The 23,960-nt window shown below is 55.5% G+C and overlaps 1 protein-coding gene across 1 annotated transcript; it reads left to right on the forward strand.

Moving 5' to 3' along the window:
- The first annotated feature begins 742 nt into the window (after positions 1 to 742).
- PTCHD1 (patched domain containing 1) lies at positions 743 to 13,082 on the forward strand. Its single transcript, XM_076074555.1, has 5 exons — positions 743 to 2,420; positions 2,451 to 2,642; positions 7,275 to 7,477; positions 8,511 to 8,777; positions 10,188 to 13,082. The coding sequence occupies exons 1-5, from the start codon at positions 1,478 to 1,480 to the stop codon at positions 11,583 to 11,585; spliced, it is 3,003 nt and encodes a 1,000-aa protein (XP_075930670.1). The 5' UTR covers positions 743 to 1,477; the 3' UTR covers positions 11,586 to 13,082.
- The last annotated feature ends 10,878 nt before the right edge of the window (positions 13,083 to 23,960 follow it).

A 23,960-nucleotide genomic window follows, 5' to 3' on the forward strand; every position in this document is an offset into this window, starting at 1 on the left:
GGGATTCTCCCGTTGCCTCCTCCTCCTCCTCCACACACGAAGCCAAAACTCTCATCGCCAAACCACGGAATTCACGGCGCAAACATCCCAGCGGAGTGGCAGCAGCAGCACGACCCTTCTGACAACGGGTATTTAGAATCAGCAAGGATGTCCTTGGTTGATTTATTATGGATTATATAGGACCGCTCCTCATCGGGTTCGTCTCCTCCACGTCTCATCAGCAGGTCGTACAGCCGGTTAAACAAATGTCGTTATAGAGGTCACGCGCGTAAGGTGAGTCATATCGGAGTGCGCCATCATCAGCAGCAGCAGCAGTCGCAGCATAACCAGAAGCATTACCATCAGCAGCATCAGCATGAGCAATATCGCCGCCTCTCTCCCATACTCACCACCTCCCTCCCTCATCCTCCTCCCTCCCTCCCTCATCCTCCTCCCTCCCTACCTCCCTCATCCTCCTCCCTCCCTACCTCCCTCCCTCATCGTCCTCCCTCCCTACCTCCCTCCCTCCACCTTACTCAACCCCTCTCCCCCACCGACCTCCCACCGACTTCCCCGTCTCACACACCGCCTCCCCCTCCCGCCCATCCCTGCTGCTCGCTTTTCCGCTCGCTTCGAGGCTGCCGCATGGAGCGGACAGCCTTAGCTGGCAGAGCCGGTGGGCAATGGGGAGGTAAGGGCTGGGCGCTCGCATCAGCAGCAGCAGCGGCATCCTTAGCAGCAGCAGCAGCAGCATCATCAGCAACAGAATAATCATCATCACCACCATCAGCAGCAGCATTGTATTATCGTCATCACTCACATCACAAGTGAGAAAAGCGGCAGAGTAAGCAGAGTCAGCAGTAGCAGCTGCAGTATTGGGACGGAGCGCTGTAGTATCGTTCGCAATATCTTCGTGATTTTTACGACTATCTTTAGCAGAAGCAGCAGCGTCATCAGCACACTTCCTCATCATCATTAGCAGCAGTGGCAGTCGTCGGTTCAGCGCTGAAGTCCCAATATCATATTGCCCATGATCTTAGGAATTGTTTTATTCTACAATAATTATCAGCAGCAGCATACTTCACCATCGTCATCAGCAGAATCCAATTAGTCTTCGCCTATTCATCATCACCATCCCTCCCGCACCACCGTCATCAGCACCATTAACATCATCACCATCCATCTCCTCTTCCACCATCGTTATCTGCAGCCTCACCCTCCTCCTTCACCTTCTACTACCCTTACCTCCACCTTCACCACCACTTCTGCCTTCACCACCACTCTCAACCACCACTATCTTCTCCACCACCAAAAACACCATCCTCACCTCCAATACCACCATCACGACCCTCGCCACCGTCACCACCAAAGACAAAGATCCACCCTCCGCCCCCGTATAAAAATAGCCTCAACAGACTGTTGGGGTGCACGTGCCGTGTACAGCGAGCACCGTCACCCAACCCTCGACCAACCTCGACCACCTCGTCCTTCGCGCACGATGCTGGGCGCGCTGCTGCACGCGGCGCTCCAGCGGTGCCTCTACCGCCTGGGGCTCCTCGTGGCGGGCCACCCGGCGCCGTTCCTTGTGGCGCCCGCTCTCCTAGCCGCTCTGCTCGGCGCCGCCCTGAGCCGCGTCTCTGTCGAGAGCAAGGCTGAGGATCTGTTCGCGCCCGCTCACAGCCTCGCCAAGCTGGAGGGGGCCCTGGCGGACGAGTTGTTCCCGCTGGAGCGATCTCGCCAGCGGCTCTACTCGGAGCTGCACACGCCGGGTCGCTACACGCGGCTCATCGCGGTCGCGCGCGGAGGAGGTAACGTGCTGGACGAGGGTCGCCGCCTCGCCCTCATCTCCCTGCACTCGGCTCTGGTCGCCATGCCCGTGGGACGCAACTGCACGTTCTGGGACGTCTGCTCCATCGACTGGGACCGCGAATGTGTCCAGGATGCCATCGTGGAACTCATGGGCGGCGGTGCAGGCGAACTTGGGAGAAGACGAGGAGGAATAGGTGGAGGAGGCAATGGCAGTAGCAGCGCTAGCGACGCGTCACGCCGCCGCTCCTCCATCATCATCCGCTACCCCAAAGCGCGACTGCGTGACAATCAGGAGGTCTACATCGGACATCAGCTGGGCGGAGTGACTCTCTTCCAGACCGACCGCGTGCTCTCCGCGCGGGCCCTGCAGATCACTTACTACCTCGACTCGGCTCACGCGGCCTCCGAGCTCTGGGAGAGGGAATTCGTGACGGCCGTGGAGAGGGCTCGACACAGGCACGCGCACGACCTGGCGCTCTTCCCCTTCACCTCGTCGTCCCTCCAGACCGACTTCTACCAGAGCGGCGTCGTGGCCGCACCGAATCTCGCCGGCGGATTCGCTCTGGCCATGGTGGTCGGCCCGCTGCTGGTGGTGGCGACGGCGACGATGGTGGGAAGAGGTGGAGGAGGTATAGGAGGTGGTGGTGGTGGTGGTGGAGGAGGATGTGGAGGGTGGTGGACGGCATTGAAGAATAGCAGAGGCAGGACACGCTCGGAAGATCTGTGCTTCGGGCTGCTGGTGCTGGCTGGGTTCGTGGGCATCGCTCTGACCACGCTGGCAACGGCTGGAGTCATGATCCTCACCGGGACTCCCTATAACTCCACGCTCATCATCATCCCCCTCGTGGCGCTGGGTAAAGTAGAAACGCCGGCGACGAATTCACGGTCCGTGATTAATTTGACTGATGGCATCGCAGTCGATGCCACCTCGTGCGACGCGGTTTGAGTAAATTACCGCTGCTATATGAACACCTAAACGCTATGATGATTATGAGGATTCATCATTATTATTTTGTTCTGGTAGGGCCACCCCGTAATGATCTGGCCAGATTTGTGTCATCTCGACCCCTCCCCCATTATTCCCCCCCCCCCCCATTACGGAGGCTTCTCGTTTCGAGAAGCCTCCGTCGTGACGAAACTAACTTTTAATTGACACTCCGCAGCACTCTGGCAACGTCACTGGAGGCGACGTTCCGTCCAGAAGCGAGTAGAACAAATCTCTCGCTCTCTCTGCGAACCGAACGCTACAATGTGCGTGCTATGACGTCGAAGGGCCATTGCCCGAAACGTCGCTTAAAACGTATTTTGTTCTTTTAAAGCCCCCGATCACAGTGTTGTTGACGCACGCGTTGAGATCGTTTGTTGCTCATTGTGCATGGCTGCCAACGCAGCATCCCCAGATGATTATCACGGTTGGCTACGTACGTTGCGAAAGAAGTTCAACGTACATACGCACGCTATAAGCGATGCGGACATGCTCCGGTGATTTCCTAGCAAGGACAAGTTAGCCCCTTGCCAATCCACTGCTGAATGGATGATGTATCGGTCGTGGAGATTGTTTGACCATGCTTCACCACTCTGGTCGGTGAAGAGGCGGGGAGCAGGTTTGGTTCAGACATCACTCGCCACCGATAGGGAGGACGCAAGCGGTGTGAACGAGTGACGGGGTAAAGCGGGTGGATGTGTGAGTGAGCAGATGGGTGAGCGTTTGAGTGGGTGATGGGAGTGGTGTGTGGGTGAGAGGGTTGATGTGTGGGTGGGTGAGTTAGTAGGCAGAGTGGGGTTGTTCGCATTCACTTGGGTAAAATCGCTTGAATATTAAAACACGGAATCGTATTATTTCCACCCTGGGCCCTATGGGAAAAGTGAAAAAAAAATTGGCCAGACATTTCCAATGGAGCAGGACTCTCCTGAAACTTCGTATTGAAACTCACAGATGCTTTTGTGGATAATTGGCATTATTACTATTATTGTTATATTCCAACACGGACATAGATACCGATCTCGCGAATGGCACTACGCACTGCCAATGAATTGAGTTTAGAATCTGCTCACACACGCGCTGTGTGCACGCAGAGATCCACCCAGCACCGCGGTGGTTCATTACTCACAGGGGACATTAATAGCGCAGAGATGTGAGCGGAATAACACAAAACCCTCGCTCTCACATCGCGTAATTAGACCATGAAACATTCAGACGCGAGTCGTGGCTCACGGAGACTGGGGTGGGCGTGTGGCTGGGGGGGTGGGCGTGTGGCTGGGTGGGTGGGCGTGTGGCTGGGTGGGTGGGTGAGTGGATGGGTGAGTAAGTGGATGGGTGAGTGGGTGAGTGAGTGAGTGGATGGGTGAGGTGAGTGAGTGAGTGGATGGATGAGTGAGTGGATGTGTGTATGAATGGGAGATTGTGTGGATGGGCGAGTGGGTGGAAAGGTGAGTTGGTGGGTGAGTAGGCGAGTGAGTGGATCATTGAGTGAGTTGGTTAGTAAATGAGTGGGTGAGCAAGTGGGATGGATGTGTGAGTGAGTGGATGGGTGAGTGTTTGCGTGAGGGTGGATGAATGGGTAAAGAGGATGGATGTGCGTGTGGGTGATTGAGTAGGCGAATGGGGTTGTGTGTTCGCATTAATTTGCGTAAAATCTCATGAATATTAAACACGGAATCGCGTAATTTCCACCCTGGGGACTTAGGTAAAAATGAAATAAAATTAGAACAAAATAATTACAGGGAAGAACGTTACAGTTAATTAATTGACTTTGGAAAATCCCCAGCTACCAAATATAAACATTCCTCGTGCAACCCTTCACAAACCCGTGCGAACTAAGCTGTACACACATGGAGACGCACAGACACACAAACACTGCATTTGATAACAGCAGCAACAACATTTACTTACCCGGTGGAAGCGTCCGTGAGCCTTAAGCCATCTTTTGAAAAAAGGTTGGTTTATCGTTTTTTTTATATATATATTACGGATTTAAATTTTGATTTAAAGCTTTCGTGACTGCAGTAATTTATATTCTTAGCTCTTTCGGTAAAGTCGCGTTGAAGGGAAACAATAAAATAATAAAATATATATTTTATTGTTTCCCTTCAACGTGACTTTGTCCACGTGATACGCCAATATATATTTTATTATTGTATTGTTTTCCTTCAACGTTACTTTACCGAAAGAGCTAAGAATATGTATTACGGACTTGTCAATCCACTGCTGGATGAATGCCTCTGCGCAACGTCGGTCATGGAGGGGTTGAAGGAGTTTCTTGACCATACCTCACCAATGGGGGCAATGATACGCTCAGATATCACTCGCCACTGATGTTCGCCGTGACTGGGAATGGAATCGAACTCAGGTGGACAACTTGATAGCGACCCACAACCGCGTGAACGCCTCCCCTCGGCACCACTCCCTGGGAAGGAGGATAAAAGTGGGGGTGGAGGGGGGGAGACGGAAATATGAAACATATATAAAACTATAAACTAAACTATATATTTTTTATTTTACCAGGTAAGGCCCAACTGAGCTATGCAGCTATTTGTTCAGAAGCGACCGGACTGTCACAAATCATAGCTCAACCAAGTGGCGTATCACGTGGACATTTATAGCAGTGGCCAAATACGCACGTGGATTCTAAATGTGCAGAGGGCTCCGGGGGAGGAAGCGCAGGGCATGGAGAATAATCCACGCGACCACGAGGAGAGAGAGAGAGAGAGACACGCAGACCTCAAATATACAGCAGGCAGTCAGGGTCGGGATCGAACCCACGACCTCCTGCATACTCAAGGGGAGGGAGTTAACATCTCGCCACCTCGGCACCCCAATATATTCTGGAGCCCCAGAGCTGTAACCGTGAATAAGTGCATCGTCTCAGATGCACCCCCCACCCACGAATCAGCCCCGCCCCCCACCACCCACGAGTCACCCCCTCCACCCCCACTCTGGCTGTGATGACATTTTATAAATGAAGCAGGCGTGATATTTAGAAACGCGAATGTTCAATTTACTCGCCTATCGGGTTCAATGAACGGATAGCCGGTGAAACGATACAAATATAGATAGATACACACCCACAGATACACAAAAGACAAATATTCCCCGTATAGCCTTAACAGACTGTTGAGGCAAGTGCTGTTTGCGAGCACCTATGAAGGCCGGCACGGCACACGAGGGGGTTGGATGCCAGCACCACGCCCGGCCGCCTTTGTCTCCCCAGTGGCTATGTTTACACATCACACCATGTACTCATTTGAGGCTGAGTCAACCTAGGGGAGGCCCAGGACCGGTTCAGATAATCGTCACTGGTCGTGGCTGTGAGCTGGAGTTGAACTCTGGTCGCTTGGTTCGTAGCGCAGCGCGCTAACCGCTACACCTACCGCCCCCCTAAACATACACACAGATACACACAGACATACACACGCAGATACACACACACACGCACAGATACATACAAATATCTCCAGTATAGCCTTAACATACTTTTAGGGCACGTGTTGTTAGCGAGCACCTCCAAAAGACACACAGACGGATACATGTACTGGTACAACAAAGACAAAGATAAAATCCCCCATATAGCCTTAACAGACTGTCGGGGCAAGTGCTGTTAGCGAGCACCTATGAAGGCCGGTACGGTACACGAGGGGGTGGGTGGCCAGCACCACGCCCGACTGCCTTTGTCTCCCTAGTGGCAATGTTTACACACCGCACCAGGTACTCATTTGAGGCTGAGTCGACCAAGGGGAGGCCCGGGACCAGTTCAGATAATCGTCACTGGTGTTGGCCGTGAGCGGGAATCGAACTCGGGTCGCCGGGTTCACACCCACACACACCTCAAGTCTCAAGATTCTCTCACAGGAGGGTGTTGCATTGCGATGTTTGGCCAATTCCACGTTAAATAACGTGTTGATGGCTTCCAGTGGCAGGACAACTGGAGACTCCGGAGAAAACCCATCACGCTGCACAGATGGGCACACGATGCCACTTGCTGGACTGCCAGAAGTCTTCTACTTTCCAGCTGCTTCTCACACTGTCTCTCTCTCTCTGTCTCGCCTCTTCCTCCTCCCCTCACCACCTCCACCCCATCCACTCGCCCTCCTCACCTCTCACCAACACAACCGCTCCCCCACCCCATACATCCACCAATCCCCAACTCCCAAGAAACCCTCCATCTACCCCTCAAAATCATAGAACGCTCCCACCCCTCACCAACCTTGCCCCGCCCCCCTTCACCAACCGCCCCCCACAAATCGCAAGTCTCCTCTTGACCACCCCCTCCCCCCCAATTAAAAAAAAAATCCTCACCACGGCCCTTTCCCACCTCCCAATCCTCACCACGGCCCTTCCTCACCTCCCAATCCTCACCACAACCCCTTCCTCCCCGCCTCATCTCTCCAACCCCCTCGAAATCTTCCGCGGTATCCTCCCCCCGCCCCTCCCCACTCCGTGCCCCCCCCCCCCCCACCAACCTCCCCCCCCTCCACCTCAATCTCAGGCCACGGCTCGCACGGCGCCACGGAACTGCTGTGGACTTGGCGGCGACTGGGCTGGGGGGCGCGCGGCCCCCCAGCGCGAGAGGAGGAACGTCTGGCGGCGACGTTCGCGCGCTCGCTCCTGCCGCACACGATGCTCACCGCGCTGCAGGTCATCACCCTGGCGCTGGGCGCCTCGCCGCTCACCAACACGCGCGCCGTGCAGGTGAGCGCAGCGCCTGCGACGGCGGCGGCGGTGGCCATGCCAAGTCTTCCCAGGCAGTCAAACCCATGTGACACCTGTGTTTGTCCCCTGACCTCCTGCACCTAGCCTGGCACAGCAGTCAACCCATGGCACCTGGGTCTGTCCCGTGACTTCCTGCACCGAGCCTGGCACTGCAGTCAACCCATGGCACCTGGGTCTGTCTTGTCACCTCAAAGTGCACCTAGCCTGGCACAAGCGTTGTTGGTGGACCTCACCGGCACTGAAGTGGCGATTGGTGGCTTCTGTTTTTGTTGTTGGTGGCTCGGCACGTGACCTGCAATCCAGCAGGCAGCAGCAGCGAGGCTTTGTGAATCGCCGCACAGATGTGAAAAAGAGGTTTATAGCTCATCGGATTCCTCCAGTATGAATAAATATTCGGATTCCGAGATGGTGTGAAACTTCCTTTCCATGGGCGTCGTGGAGGAGCAGTAACCCTGGGCTCGCCCTCAGTATGCAGTACAGCAAAGTGTGGACCCGATATCATCAGAACCCTTCCGTCTGATGGGATAGAGCGTTGCCCCCTCGCATGCGCGCGGGTTTTCGTCGGGCGCCTCCGGTCTCCCCCCACATGTAGCATCAAACATTCGCCGCTAATCGGCGGAAAGCATCTGAATAAACTAGAGGGGCCGCAGAGCAACCGATGGGAGCTCCGGACGCCCACAGGCTGGCCACAGCCTCCCGGCTCGGTCCGTGGTTCCTGAGCAGCGGTTGCGAGAGCTCCAATTCGCGTGAACGGACGGACGGACGACGACTCAAATATTTAAAAACGACCCCTTTGTTGTTGTAGTTGTAGTAGATGCTGTCGTTGCAGTTATTGTTGATGTAGGCGTTGGTGTTGTTGTAGTTGTTGATGGTGTAGGTGTTGGTGTAGTTGTTGCAGGTGTTGGTGTTTTTGTAGGTGTTGATATATGTGAAGGTGTTGATGCTGTTGGTGTTGATGTTGAAGGTGTCGATGTAGGTGTTGTTGATGTTGGTAATGTTGATGTCACTGCAGGTGTTCTGTCGATGCGCCTGCACGGCCACTGCACTCGGCTACTGCGCCTGCGTCACCTTCCTGGGCGCCTGCGTCGCTCTGGCCGGCAAGGTGCGCGCCCTGCCCCCGAGGTGCTGGCCCGTGCCGTCGGCCACCACCACCACCACCATGGCCACTGTGGCGGCAACAGCGGCGGCCACCGCCGTGGTTGTGGCCGGAGGAGAGAGGGTGGCGACCGCGGCGGTAGTTGCCGCTGCCGCTTGCGGTGGCGTGGAGAGCACGGCACAGGTGAGATGGTGGATGCAGGTGAGATGGAGGTGACATGGATAGATGCAGGTGAGATTTAGAAGGTGAGATGGTGGATGCAGGTGAGATGTAGAAGGTGAGATGGTGGATGCAGGTGAGATGGAGGTGACATGGATAGATGCAGGTGAGGTGTAGAAGGTGAGATGGTGGATGCAGGTGAGGTGTAGAAGGTGAGATGGTGGATGCAGGTGAGATGGAGGTGACATGGATAGATGCAGGTGAGATGGAGGTGACATGGATAGATGCAGGTGAGATGTAGAAGGTGAGATGGTGGATGCAGGTTAGGTGTAGAAGGTGAGATGGGTGGATGCAGGTGAGATGGAGGTGACATGGATAGATATAGGTGAGATGGAGGTGAGATGGTGGATGCAGGTGAGATGGAGGTGACATGGATAGATGCAGGTGAGGTGTAGAAGGTGAGATGGTGGATGCAGGTGAAACGTAGAAGGTGAGAAGGGTGGATGCAGGTGAGATGAAGGTGACATGGATAGATGCAGGTGAGGTGTAGAAGGTGAGATGGTGGATGCAGGTGAGGTGTAGAAGGTGAGATGGTGGATGCAGGTGAGATGGAGGTGACATGGATAGATGCAGGTGAGATGTAGAAGGTGAGATGGTGGATGCAGGTTAGGTGTAGAAGGTGAGATGGGTGGATGCAGGTGAGATGGAGGTGACATGGATAGATATAGGTGAGATGGAGGTGAGATGGTGGATGCAGGTGAGATGGAGGTGACATGGATAGATGCAGGTGAGGTGTAGAAGGTGAGATGGTGGATGCAGGTGAAACGTAGAAGGTGAGAAGGGTGGATGCAGGTGAGATGGAGGTGACATGGATAGATGCAGGTGAGATGGAGGTGACATGGATAGATGCAGGTGAGGTGTAGGTGACATGGATAGATGCAGGTGAGATGGAGGTGACATGAATAGATGCAGGTGAGGTGTAGGTGACATGGATAGATGCAGGTGAGATGGAGGTGACATGAATAGATGCAGGTGAGGTGTAGGTGACATGGATAGATGCAGGTGAGATGGAGGTGACATGGATAGATGCAGGTGAGATGGAGGTGACATGGATGGATGCAGGTGAGATGGATGGAGCTCGAGAGAAGATATTTCGCCTTGGTAAGTGAGTGGTGAAGTGCGTGAGTACTGTATATGAGTGGGTGACTGAGTGGATGAAAGGGCAGGGTGAGTGATCACGGTGAATGAGTGAGTGGGTAGGTGGATGATTGAGTCGATGGGTGAGTGGGGTGAATGGACTAGTGGGTGAGTATATGAGTGAGTAAATGGGTGAGTGAGTGAATGGTTGTGCGGTAGTGAATGGATGTGCGAGTGGTTGGGTGGGCGAGCGGAGTGAACGGGCGAGCGTCCGACGTGACACCGCGGGGCTTGCAGGACCTCAAGACGCCACGCTGCATCTGTGAGCAACCGGATCTCATCAGCTCCAAGGAGCCGCCCTGCTCCACCGCGACCACCAACACCACCAACACCGCCTCCACGGCCGCCGTCACCACCACCACCACCGCCGCCGCCGCAACGTCCGGCCCGCACCCGCCGGACGCGCCCCCCCGCCGCTTCATGCGCGACCGCTACGGCCCTTGGATCAGCGGCACGTACGTGAAGCCCTTCGTGGTGCTGCTCTACCTCGTCTACGCCTCCTTCTCCTTCATGGGCTGCCTCCAGCTGAGGGAGGCGTCCGACCTAACGCACCTGGTGGCCTCGCGCTCCGCCACGGCGCGCTACCGGGCGGTGCAGGACCGCTTCTTCAGCGACTACAGCCCCGTCATCGGATTCTACATCTACGAGCCGGTTGCCTACTGGAACGCGAGCGTGCAGGAGGACCTGCTGGACATCACCCGGCGCTTCGTCACCGTCTCGTGGCTCGAGCAGTACACGCGCTACCTGCGCGCCGCCAACGGCACGAGCGCGCTGCCCCGCGACCTCTTCGTGTCGACGCTGTGCGCCTCGTTCCTGCGCCGCCGCGAGTTCGCGCACTTCGCCGACGACGTGGTGCTCGCGGGCCCGCCGGGCGAGCGGCGCATCGCCGCCTCGCGCGTCTTCATGGTGGCCAAGACGAACGAGAACACGCGCGAGGAGATCGACGGCCTCCTCGAGGCCCTGCGCAAGCTGTCGCTCACCTCGCGCGTCAAGTTCACCATCCACAACCCGGCCTTCGCCTTCCTCGAGCGCTACGCCCTCTGGGTGGGCGCCCCCGCGCACGCCGCCGCCCTCGCCGCCGCCCTCGCCCTCCTCCTGTCGGCGGGGCTGGCGCCGCCGGGGGCCGCGCCGGCCCACGCCTGGGTGGCCCTCTGCGCCGCCTCCGTCCAGTTCGGCGTGCTGGGCTCGCTGGGCTTGATGGGCGCGCAGCTCGACTGCGCCGCCGTGCTGTGCCTCGTCTACTCGCTGTGCTACAGCGCCCACGCCTGCGCGCCCCTCGTGGCCACCTTCGCCATGGGCCGCGGCAAGAGCCGGGCCCACTGGACCGCGGCGGCCCTCGACGCCCACGCGGCGCCGCTGCTCCACGCGTGCCTCTGGTTCTGCGCCGCCGTCGTCGCGCTGGCGGCCGCGCCTTCCAACCTGGCCCGGACCGTGGCCCGGTGCCTGGGCCTCGCGTCCGCGCTCTCCGCGGTCCACTGCCTCGTCTTCCTGCCCGTGTTCCTCACCATCTGCCCGCCCTCCAAGGCGGTGAAGCGGCGGCGGCAGGCGGGCGACGGGGAGGCGGAAGAGGGCGACGCCGCAGGGGCTGCCGCCGGCGCCACCGACGGCGCGGTGGACCAAGCGACGTCCGTGTAGGTGACCGCGCCAGGGAGCTGGCGCCGTACAGGTGGTGGGCCGGAGGAGGGCCGGGGGAGAGGCGGCAGCCCCTCAGGGGTGCCCCTCCAGGCGCGGGTCGCCGCACCGAGCGCGGAGGGCCAGGCCGGCGCTTTGGGCCCCCTGGCTTCCAAATAGCCTCGCTACGGCGCCGGGCAAAGGCAAAAGTAAAAGGTGCAGGCCCTGAAATTTGCTCGCTAGTGCCGATACCTGGCAGAATGGAAGGAGCCCAACTTGGACGGAGCTTCGGAGAGCCACTCGACAAAGGGTGTTTTGGCCTACTCTTCCATTCCGGCCAGCACCTCTCGGAAGGGAGTGAGAGTACAGCGCTCTCCAATGAGCGCGCCGAATTTGTGCTGCTCGCATCGTTCGGCACGGCGTCCGACGTTTTGCTCCGCACGCTGGTACCCTCGGGCAGGAGCTAAATTCAGGAGCAGGGCTTAATTGCTCACCGAGTATCCTTCGCTATGTGGGCTACGGTGGGTGACTCACGTGACCAGTAGCCACAACCCATCGCGAGAGGTATACTTGATGTGGCGAGCAAGGCGTGGAAATTAAGCTCAGGGTGCAAGCAGTCGTGACTCGATCGTGATCCGATCGTAACTTACGAGCGACTTTGTAGTAACTGGGTCCGCCGCTGTATACAGAAGGCGACGTGGTGTGGGAACATCAAGGGAGGAGACCCGGGTTGGAATGGATACCCAAGTTCTCCCACCTCTCAGGTCGCAAACCCCTAGCCTTGGAGTCTCGGTGTGGATGACCTTAGGTGGGGCGTGTGCACCTGTAGAAGCAAGGGGTTGGCTGATCACGCAGGGATCTGTGTTTAAAAAAGAAAATAGCTAAACCCACTGGGCTATGGCTGCGAGGTGGCCATGAGATGGCAGTAGAGCAAGTGGGTTGTCTCCCCGAGTGTATGTCGACGTGTGTGCGTACGTGTGTGTGTGTATGTCTGTGCGTATGTGGGGAGCGGTACTATAGTGGTTAGTGCGCTGCGCTATGAATCCGGAGACCCCCGGGTTCGATTCCCGCTCACGGCCAACACTGGTGACGATAATTATCTGAACCGGTCCGGGGCCTCCCCTAGGTCGACTCAGCCTCAAATGAGTACCTGGTGCGGAGTGTAAACATCGCCACTGGGGAGACAAAGGCGGTCGAGCGTGGTGCTGGCCACCCACCCCCTCGTGTACCGTTCCGGCCTTCATAGGTGCTCGCTAACAGCACTTGCCCCTACAGTCTGTTAAGGCTACACGGGGAAACTTTGTATTTTGTGTGTATGTGTGTGTGTATGTGTGTGTACGCGTGGTGGGTTATCTCCCGGGTCTCTCCCGTTTCTTACGGCACGACGCCAAATAGGAATTATTTAATGGAATTGATGGTAATTGTCCAAACATTCCGCGAGAACAGGAGCCTCTTGCCAAACGAGTCTTGATCCTCAGCGAGGCATTTCTGGGGAAAAAAATAAAACCAAAAAGTGCCGAACATGATTAATTACTCGCAATTGTATGTATGTCGAATGTATGTATATGTTGAGATTATTTTGCCTACCATACATAGCCAACCGTGCTATATCGGAGTTGCGCGGGGGTGGGGGGGGGGATGATAAACTGTAAAGAAATTAGTTTTTTTTAATCTAGAGATTCACCCATATCGATGCTAGTTTACATCTTGTGCCGCGTAGGGACAGCTGCCACTGGGGGGCGTTCCCCTTAGGCCAGACTGCGTGCTAGCGGGGGAGCATTGGAGTTGATCGAGACGAGCCGCGATTGCCGTCGAGGAATTTTCAACCGCGCGCAAATTTCAAACCCTTTCCGTCAAACGAACGAAATGACGTACGCACGAACACCGTAAACACGTGACATCGGTGCGTTTACATGACGGTCACAAAGAGGAACGGATTCGGGGGGGGGGAAAAAAAACCACGACCGCCGGATTCAGAGGGTGGAGGGACACGACCTGGTACACACCCGGATGTGTCCTTGAGCATACAATATTCATGTTTCGGTTCATTGGTGGACAATGACGACTCCGCTGCAGAGGGGGGGGGGGGGAGGGTCGGGGGGGTGGTGAGAGATTGGCAAAGTCTCAAGAGGGAGAGGATGAGATTTGTATCGGCCCGTGGGTCTCGGATTAAACGAGTACAGGCAACCCCCCCCCCCACACACCACCCCCCAGTACCGCGTGACTCAGAGGTCTCCCATGGGGCAGTGCGGGTGCGAGAGTCAATTAATAAGTCTAATTATTTAATTACACAAAGGGTCACCTCCCTCTCCGTGGCTCTCCCTCTGTTATCCCTCTTCTCGTTTTAGCTGATCAGACGAAACGTCGGTTCTGGTTTTTGAACATCGGTTCATTAGTCCTCCCCGTTTCCCACCCTTCCTCCTCCCTCCCTCTCGCTCCCTCGTCTCTTCACCCCCTCGTCGTCATTCCTTCTCGCTCCCCCGTCTACCCCCCCCCCCCTCTACCAATTTTCTATTCCACCCTCTGTCCCCCTACCCCGCTCTCCCACTCCTCTCCTCCCACCACTCCCTCTTCCCTTCTGTTCGCTCTTTCTCCCTCCCCCCTCGCCCCCTCCCTCTCTCTCCCTGCCCCCTCACTCGCCCCCTCCCCCCTTTCTTCCTCTGACCTCTCTCTCTCCCCCCCTCTCTCTCTCCCCCTCTCTCACAGAGGTCACGCAATGTGAATCCTCGGATTACAATCAAGAGATATAATTATCTCGATCATTCTTTTTTTCTGGAACGCTGCTCGGCTGCCTGGCCCAGGAGCTATGATTAATCGACATAAGGCACTACTACTAGAGTACAAGGTACGATTATCCATACAGATCCTCTCGTATTACATTCCGTATGTTCCTGTAATACTATGAGCAGGTTCATACAAACGATGAGCACAAGATAGGTCGAGATGGATGTAAGTGGGAGCGCCACGGTGGTGAGATGTTAACTACCTCGCCTGGTATACAGGTAGCCTTGGGTTCGATCCCTGACCCTGACGCCTGCTGCTGTATATTTGGAGTTTGCGTGTCTCTCTCTCCCCATGGTCGCGTGGATTTTTCTCTGGGTCCTCCTCCGGCTTTCCCCTCCACATTTAGAAAAAAACGTCACGCGTTCAGAGTATTTGGCTGTTTGAAATTTCCACGTGATGATGATAAGCCGCTTTGGTGAGTTATCATTTGTGGCCAGATTGCTTCTGAAAAAAAGAGCTCAATAGCTCCGTGGGCCTTACCATGTAAAATAAAAATAAAACAGTTTACAGTTTTAGTTTAAAATAACTCGGAACGACATTCCGGACTATTCCTGCTAACGTCACCGGACACAATCAATCGCCGGCACTTAATTCTCATCACGATTATGCTTAGCGAAAAGCGATTAATATTGAACCAGCAGTGGATTGAGAATGATGCTTCAGAACCTGTGTGATACACGCCCCGTAGTTACAAGAGAAGATCCGATTCTTTGTGATGGTCTCGATTTAAAATGTAATGATAGTTTGTATAATTACAGGATCAAAATACAACTACTGCTACGACTGTAATCGTTATTTTTGACGTATTCGCTGGATTGTAAAATACGCTTTGGAAAGTAAGACGCACCTAAAACGTGTACCCGGTGTCAGTAAACAAAAATACAAAGATCCCCCGTATAGCCTCAATAGACTGTTGGGGCAAGCGTTGTTAGCGAGCACCTATGAAGACCGACACGGCACACGAGGGGTGGGTGGCCAACGCCACACTCGACTGCCTTTGTCTCCCTGGTGTTGATGTTTACACACCGCACCAGGCACTCATTGGAGGCCGAGTCGACCTAGGGGAGGAACGGTTCAGATAATCGTCACCGGTGTTGGTGGCCCTGAGCGGGAATCGAACTCGGGGTCGCCGTGTTCGCAGCGCTGTGCGCGCGAGCCTCTGTGCCACCGTTCCCCACTGACACACACACACACGTCTCCCGGATTCTAAGACGCACCCCAGCCTTGTGCTCTGTCATAATAATTGGGCTCTTGGGCATTCATTTTTTAAAGGGGCATCCCCAGCGGCAGCTGTGTCGACGATTTGATGCCGTGCATGACGCCCAATTAAAATGCAGGGCTCCAAAAGTGAACTGCGGCACCGTACGATCCGCAGAAATACGGTACGTGTTGTGTACTGTACGTATGTCTGGTAGCGATGGGGTCAAAGTACGGCAAGTCCTCATTTAGCGCGGTAGATGCGTTCCTGAAAATTGCCACATTGAGCAAAAAAAAAACGCGTTAGACGAGACGAACAAAAAAAATCCCAATTAATAATATAACGTAACGATGAAGATACGATGCACTACTACGCACACGCAGCGAGATTGCGGGACGAATAACGGAGCGTACACCGCTGCTTTGCTTTATCGCGCTGCGTACCGCATCGCGCCGCTAATCAGCGCAGGCAGAGAAAGTAGTTGGTCGCCGAGCGCTCACAAAGCGCGTTATAACGGGCGCGTTGTGCGCAGTGTGCGCTAATGTGAGAACCGCAATACAGCGTGAACGGCGCGCATTAGGCGAGGACTATCCTTACGTATTGATGATTGGATCTGTGTGAGTATTGCGGTCTCTGTGTGTGTGTGAGTATTGCGGTCTGTGTGTGGGTATTGCGGTCTGTGTGTGGGTATTGCGGTCTGTGTGTGAGCGTTGCTCTAACTGAGTGTGCTGTACTTTTATACGACGGCTTTACCCAAGAGCCCAGTCCTCACGGCCCACACCGCCCCAGTAAACGTGTGCTAACGTTGGGCGAACGTTGACGTGTGGCTCGAAACGTTGGACCAACGTTGACGGAACGTTCACAGGTTTACTGGGATTGCACCGCACGCAATTGCCTTGTTTACCAATCTCATGATTTCAATTGCGAGTTAGGGCTCAGCACACTGCACGCGCCTGATGATTGGGAAACGCCCCCCCCCCCCCCCATGGCATTGAGAGCTGCTCACACCACCCCAATCGTGAACCTTTCCAGAATTCATTAGGTGCTGCTCCCTAGCAGCACTTGCCCCAAAAGGTCCGTTGAGGCTATATGGGGGGGAGAGATGTCGTGCAGTGGATACGAACCAGAGTTCGGATTCCGGATCACGACCGATAACAGTGGCGAATATTTGAAGCGATCGTGTTCACCCCCCCCCCCCCCCCACTATGTCGACTCAGCCTTTAACAAGCACCTGGCTGTTGAAACACTGGGGATACAAAGGCAGCCGCGGGCAGGGTGTTGACCAACCATCCCCCCACTCGGTGTGCTTCGCCGGTGAACACGGCGACTGATCTCTAACAGCATCAGGCGCGTGAAGCGTGAGCGTCAATCACCCTTTGCTCGGGGACATTAGCGGTAGACTCGGAGAGGGGCAGCCGTGGAAAGGAACCACAGGACCTGGAGGAGTTGGGTTCAACACTGGGTCCTCGAACACCTTTCGTAACTCCCGCCAGCAATATCAGATCACCACTGCTGCTCAGGTAACGAAACGGATCATTGTATTTGCCAGCCAGGCCATCGTCATCATCATCATCACCACGACGATCTTGAGGTGGATAAACTCGGGCGGTAACGATTAATTGGCCTAATATGGGCAAATACGGGCTAGTGACTACTGGATAATCTGTGAAAAAAGAGCTTCATAGCTCATCGGATTCCTCCAGTATCAATACATATTAGGATTCGTCTAAATTATGCCCATAGGTAGTGGTGATGGTGGTATACGCAGTGGTGTACACGTAGGTAGCGGTGATGGTGGTATACACAGTGGTGTACACGTAGGTAGTGGTGATGGTGGTATACACAGTGGTGTACACGTAGGTAGTGGTGATGGTGGTATACACACTGGTATACGCATAGGTATTCTACAGCGGTGTAAATGTATATGGGCAGCATCCGTAGCTGCGTGAAATCAACCAAGTTCCATCTACTCAATTCAATAATTGCACGCGTAAGCACGGGGATCGATGGTTATCAATTAAAATTCACGACAACCGGAACGATCCACTTCCAACGCGGACGTCCAGAATAAACTCCTCCTCCCGTTCTCGAGACCCAAACGTCATCGCACCTCCTCCCCGTGAAAGACGCCGACTTGATGGACCCATCAACCGCATTATCAGCACACGACCAGCTTGGCCCCATGCGCACAACTCCTTCGTACATGGAACATGGATGACACGAGCCACAGCAGTGCGATTGTGGCCATGCAATATAAATTATTGACGCCCATAGAGAGACTCTCAGTGGAACATATGCAGAGATACAAGTAGAGACTCGGAGATATAGAGACTCGTACAGGTACAGAGAGATGCATTAAAGACAAGGCCATGGTAGTGCGATTGTGGCCATGCAACCCAAGCTATGGGCAGTACAAATAACCCCACTGTGATCTGCGCTCCTTCAGTGGAGGAGGAGGAACAGCAACACGACACGAACTCTCTCTCTCTCTGCTGGCTACGTACGGTGTGAAAGAAGTTCAACATACAGACATACATACGAGTGTCTCTCGTCGTGGCCAGCAGCAGACCTGGACATTGACATTCAGCTCCTGAGTGCAATGCCGCTACCATCCATCCCCCACACACACACACGAGAGATTACAGGGGAACTTCACCCGAACTCATCGACAATTTGAGCAGCAATTAAATTGTCTGTGCGCAGAGACAATCAGCCTCGTCTTGCGTGGGGGATGGGGGGAGGTGAAATTGGGGGGGGGGGGGTGGAAGTGGGGCGGGGGTGTGATTGGGGGTCAGGGTGGAAGTGGGGGGGAGGATGGGTAACTGGGGGAAATCTCCATCCATTCGCCCCGTGTATCCGGCAGAGTAAATTATCTCCCGAGGTTCGTCTCTGGCTAAAGACGACGGCGGGATGAGTTATCGGCGTCTGGCGCAGCTGGGCCGAGTCATTGTCACAGAAGCGCCAAGTTCTTCGACCGCCAACATCATCATCATCATCGCTCTTGATTGTCGCCTGTTAAAAGGAAGGCAGCGGCTTACAAAATGAAGGCCGTTTGATATGAAGGCGATGTCTCATTCAATAATTCATCCGCCCACCCACTCACCCATCCATCCACACACTGATTCACTCATCTACCTATCCGCCTTCCCGCTCACCCCTCTATTCCCACACTTATTCACTCATCTAACTGTCCCTTTCTCCCGTCAACCCTCTCTCTGTTTTCACTTCTCTCGCCCCACGTGGCTCTCCCGCCCACGTGGCTCTCCCTCGCTCTCACCTCCAGCTTGTCCCATCCCAATCTCGCTCCCTCTTTCACTCTACCACCTCTCACTCCTGTGCCCTCTCTCCACTCCCTCCCCTCTCTCGTCAAATTCTCTCTATAATCTCCCTTCTCTCCGCCCCCCCCCCCCCCTGTCCTCACCCACATCTCTCCCTCTCTCTCCCCCACTCTCCCGTCCCCCTCTCGCCTCCCCCTTCGTATTTCCCCCCTCGTATCGCTCCTCTCTCGACCCCCCTCATTCCTGTATCCTCAACCCTTCTCTCTACCACCACTATCCGCTCTCCTCTCCCTTTCTATTGATTCATCCGTCCCCCCTCCCTCTCCCCTGCCCCCCTCCCTCTCCCCTGCCCCCCCTCCCTCTCTCCCCTGCCCCCCTCCCTCTCCCCTGCCCCCCCTCCCTCTCCCCTGCCCCCCCTCCCTCTCCCCTGCCCCCCTCCCTCTCCCCTGCCCCCCCTCCCTCTCCCCTGCCCCCCCTCCCTCTCCCCTGCCCCCCCTCCCTCTCCCCTGCCCCCCCTCCCTCTCCCCTGCCCCCCCTCCCTCTCCCCTGCCCCTCTCCCCTGCCCCCCCTCCCTCTCCCCTGCCCCCCTCCCTCTCCCCTGCCCCCCCTCCCTCTCCCCTGCCCCCCCTCCCTCTCCCCTGCCCCCCCTCCCTCTCCCCTGCCCCCCTCCCTCTCCCCTGCCCCCCTCCCTCTCCCCTGCCCCCCTCCCTCTCCCCTGCCCCCCCTCCCTCTCCCCTGCCCCCCTCCCTCTCCCCTGCCCCCCTCCCTCTCCCCTGCCCCCCCTCCCTCTCCCCTGCCCCCCCCTCCCTCTCCCCTGCCCCCCCCTCCCTCTCCCCTGCCCCCCCTCCCTCTCCCCTGCCCCCCTCCCTCTCCCCTGCCTCCCTCCCCCTCTCCCCTGCCTCCCTCCCCCTCCCTCCCTCACCCCGGCCTCCCTCTATTCTCCCCGAAGCCATCAAATGTTACTGTCGCCGAGTGCGCGCGCCCACTCAGCCTAATGAGACAGCGCCGCGTCAGCACGCGCCGCGTGCTGGGGCTGGCGGGGGAGGGGTTGATTGGGGTGATGGAGGGTGTGGGGGTGATGGAGGGGATGGGGGTGATGGAGGGGATGGGGGTGATGTGTTGGTGATGATGTGGGGGTGATGATGGGGGCTGGGTTATATTCCGCAGTGTTCACGACGAGGTTGCGCAGTGGTTAGCTCACTGCGCGATCAACACCGTAATGAGAGTTCAATAACAATCGAATCGTCGTTTATTATAATTGTTGCCGTGTGTATGAAACAGTCCTGTGCTTCTTGTGCATTCGCCAATTCACCCCCTGTTCTGCACGGATCGCCTCCGTGTCCGCCCATAGCTAAAGAAAACAACCCGCGCAATGCGAACTAAACTTCACCTTTTATTTTACCAGGTAAGGCACCACTCAGCTACGTAGCTCGTTTTCAGAAGCGACCTGGCCACAAACGACAGCTCAAATAAGTGGCTCATCGTGTGGGAAATTGATAGCAGCAGCCAATGACTCTAAACGCGTGTTGCTTATAAACGTGGAGGGGAATCCCAGAGGATCCACGCCACTACGGTGCAAACATGCGTCAGGATCGGAATCCGCGACCTCCTTGCATGCCAGCCGAGGTAGTTAACATCTGGGCCACATCATTGATATTGGGCAAAAAAAAACTTCCAGACGGTGTCAATTTACCAGCGAATTACTCAACTTGGACCACACAGCAGAAGCAGCATCGCCCCCCCCCCTACTCGCGAAACATCACGGCAGGACCCTCCTGAAAAAGAGTGTTGAGGCTCAAGTGAGGCTTCCCCTTGGGTGAACAGTCAGAGTTGGTAATAACGAGAACCACCACCACCACCGCCGCCAGAGAGAGAGAGATTGGTGCATCGAGCACGTGTCGGCTTGCACGACCAATCTCATGTGTTCATTAATATCACGCGTGTCGTTCGCCCGGGCGCACGTTTCGTTCGTTCACGTGACCACGTTACTCATTCATTCCCGTGACCACGTTACTCATTCATTCACGTGACCACGTTACTCATTCATTCACGTGACCACGTTACTCATTCATTCACGTGACCACGTTACTCATTCATTCACGTGACCACGTTACTCATTCATTCACGTGACCACGTTACTCATTCATTCACGCGCGTTGCCTGCGTCGGGTGGAGGAAGGGACGTGACGACGCAAACGTTGGCGTTGTCACTCGCGCGCGGCGAACCCGACCCATGGTGACGTCCGCTCAACGTTGCCCTCCGTGGTTGTGATTTTCGCGCGACCGCTCGCTTTGTGTTAACCGACGAAGTCCGTTTCGTCGTTTGCTTGCGGAGCAAACAACAACAAAAAAGTGGCCTTATGTGGACTCAAAGAATAATCGAAAATTAGCATCTCAATAAATAAAAAGACCGTACAAAACTTTTGACAACCGCGTCTCTCGTTTCGCCCTTTTACTTGGACCGCAGCGGTTCGGAGTAGGGAGGGAGGTAGGGAGGGGAGGGATGAAGGGGAGGTAGGTAGGGAGGGGAGGGATGATGGGGAGGGAGGGGAGGGATGATGGGGAGGGAGGGGAGGGATGATGGGGAGGGAGGGCAGGGAGATAGGAAGGTGACCAACTCCCCGGGTTCGATTCCCGCACGTGGTCACCATCGAGTGATGAATGTCTCAACCAGTCCTGGAGCTTCCCCTCGGGTGAACTCAGCCGCGAATGGGCACCTAAAGCGGTGTGCGTAATACATCAGCACTGGGGGGAGGGGTGACAAAGGCGGCCGGGCGTGGTGCTGTCCACATCACCCCTTCGTGTGCCGTTGACAGCTTTTGTAGGAGAACCACTGGGGGGGGGGGGGGGGGGTGGCACGATCGAAATCCCTAATTTCGATCGGATCATTGGGGTTTATTAGTAATAAATCAGCATTTTGCGACCCCCACTGCCACTGTGTAGCATATTATTACGTGCCAGGGACTCTATGAGATGATAGGACAATAGTCTGAGTCCATAACTTGCGATAAGTAACGGCAAAGCGGTTCTAAGTGACTCACATAATCGTGCGCAGTTGTGTATACAGTCCACGACTTCCCTGCAGGCATCAACACCTTCAGCGAGCGCGATGCCGATCACACAACGCGGTTCGAATTTGACCCTCGATCGATGGCTGCGTCATCGCCGCACACGCGTCGAATAAAAAGCAAGGGACAAGTCCTCACTAACAACTCCTTACTAACAATTCCTTACTTACTAACAAGTCCTTACTTACTAACAAGTCCTCACTAACAACTCCTCTATCATTTTTAATTGCTGGAGGGGTTGCCCTCCCCATCGGAAAATCCTGGCTCCGCCATTGAGAAGAACTACTCGCGACCAGCACTTGCCCCAAAATAACGTTGAAGGCTATACGGGGCGTCTTTGTCTTTTGTGTTTCCTTTTTTGTTATTAAATCCAAGGTCGTAGTGTTCTCATCACGTGGCGTGGGACCCCCCCCCCCCAGCGATGTGTTAAATGTCTCGCTGTGAATAGGGGGGCAGGGGATGGGTGGGTGGGGTAGGGGGTGGGTGGGGGGTGGAGGGTGGGTGGGGGGCCCACAATCTGGGTGAGACTTCACTCGCCACCGATGTCATCACAGCCGTGGTCTGCAATGGGAAGCTGAGAGGTTGCCGCGGTGCCCCCAGCCACTGCACCACCGCTCTCGGCCCATCGCTCTTCACGCGAATCGTCACCGCGGAAACGAGCGCCTCCCACGCGCGCGTTCTAATCGCCTAAATTTGGGAACCAATTTGTAATTTTCCTCCCCAGTGAAGGCAGGGCACACGGTGTCCTACCTCCACGTCCCTCCCAAGAACGAGTGACGCACAGAAGGCACCGGCCGCATTCTCAATCCGCTGCTGGACGGTTACGGCCTCCCGAACCCCCGCGTCGGTAACGGGAGCGGGAGGAGGGGGGGGGGGATGTTGGCTGTCACGATCAGACTTCTTCACGCCATAAGAATGTGGAATTTGCACCACTGGCTTAGCAGGGGCTGTCAGCCGAAGTCACCAGACCCCGGTACCCGTGCCGGCCCGATGGTGTGAGTGGAGCGGGCGATACCTCCTCGCTCCCTACCTGACCGCTGTGTGTACGCGGTGTACACTCTGCGTGTACACGACACGCACACTCTGCGTGTACACGCGGCACACTCTGCATGTACACGACATGCACACTCTGTGCGCACGTGACACGCACACTGTGCGGGCGACACGCACACTCTGCGGTGCCCCACGACACGCACACTCTGCGTGTACACGCGGCACACTCTGCGTGTACACGACACGCACATTCTGCGTGCACTCGCAATCAACATTTGCGACAGCATCGATTTATTGACAGAAGTCACGTGCCTCCTGCGGACGCGACACCAAGCAGTCGGTCACACAAGATCGGCCACCACAAATATGAACATTGCCGGCCCGCTTATTGTCGATGAGAACATCTCAACATTTGTCGTCAACTCACACTGCGTGGCTTTAAAACGGATGCGATATATAATAGACGACGTTTCGGGCAATTATCCCCCTTCTCCATCGCACAGCAAACTCCCTACTTGCTGTACTGGCTCCTGTATAGTCTACAGAGGAGAAGGGGCCAATTGCTCGAAACGTCACCCACAATATGCTTATCATTCAAAGGAATAATTGACACGCGTGTTGAAGATGTTGTTTGTTAATTGTGCTTGTGTACCATTGCCAGCAGCAACATCAGTAGCGTCACCTGATAATATATTTTAAATGTATATATATTTTAAAATCTATCGCCCCAATGCTCCCCCCATCCTCTCTATTTGGATCTGCTACTGGGGGCTGGGCCTCTGTGACATCTACTTCTACGGGTCGTTATCTAACACCGCTTGCGAGAGCGATGGGGATATCCACTGACATCTCGCAACGTGACAACTAAGACGGGAGGGGGTCGATCATAAAAAAAATAATATCTAATTAATTATATTAATTAACCCGCATTATTTATTGTTTCCGTAAAATAATAATTCTAATGTATAATGCGCATTCCATCCTCGGACTCACAATGCGCATTATGAATGCACGCGGTGGAAACACGGATCTCCAATGAGCACGGCTGGCTACGCACGGTGCGAAAGAAGTTCAACAC

This window comes from Petromyzon marinus, chromosome 49 (assembly GCF_048934315.1).
Source record: "Petromyzon marinus isolate PM22_M1 ecotype Great Lakes invasive population chromosome 49, UKy_Petmar_22M1.pri1.0, whole genome shotgun sequence".
Lineage (NCBI taxonomy): Eukaryota > Metazoa > Chordata > Hyperoartia > Petromyzontiformes > Petromyzontidae > Petromyzon > Petromyzon marinus.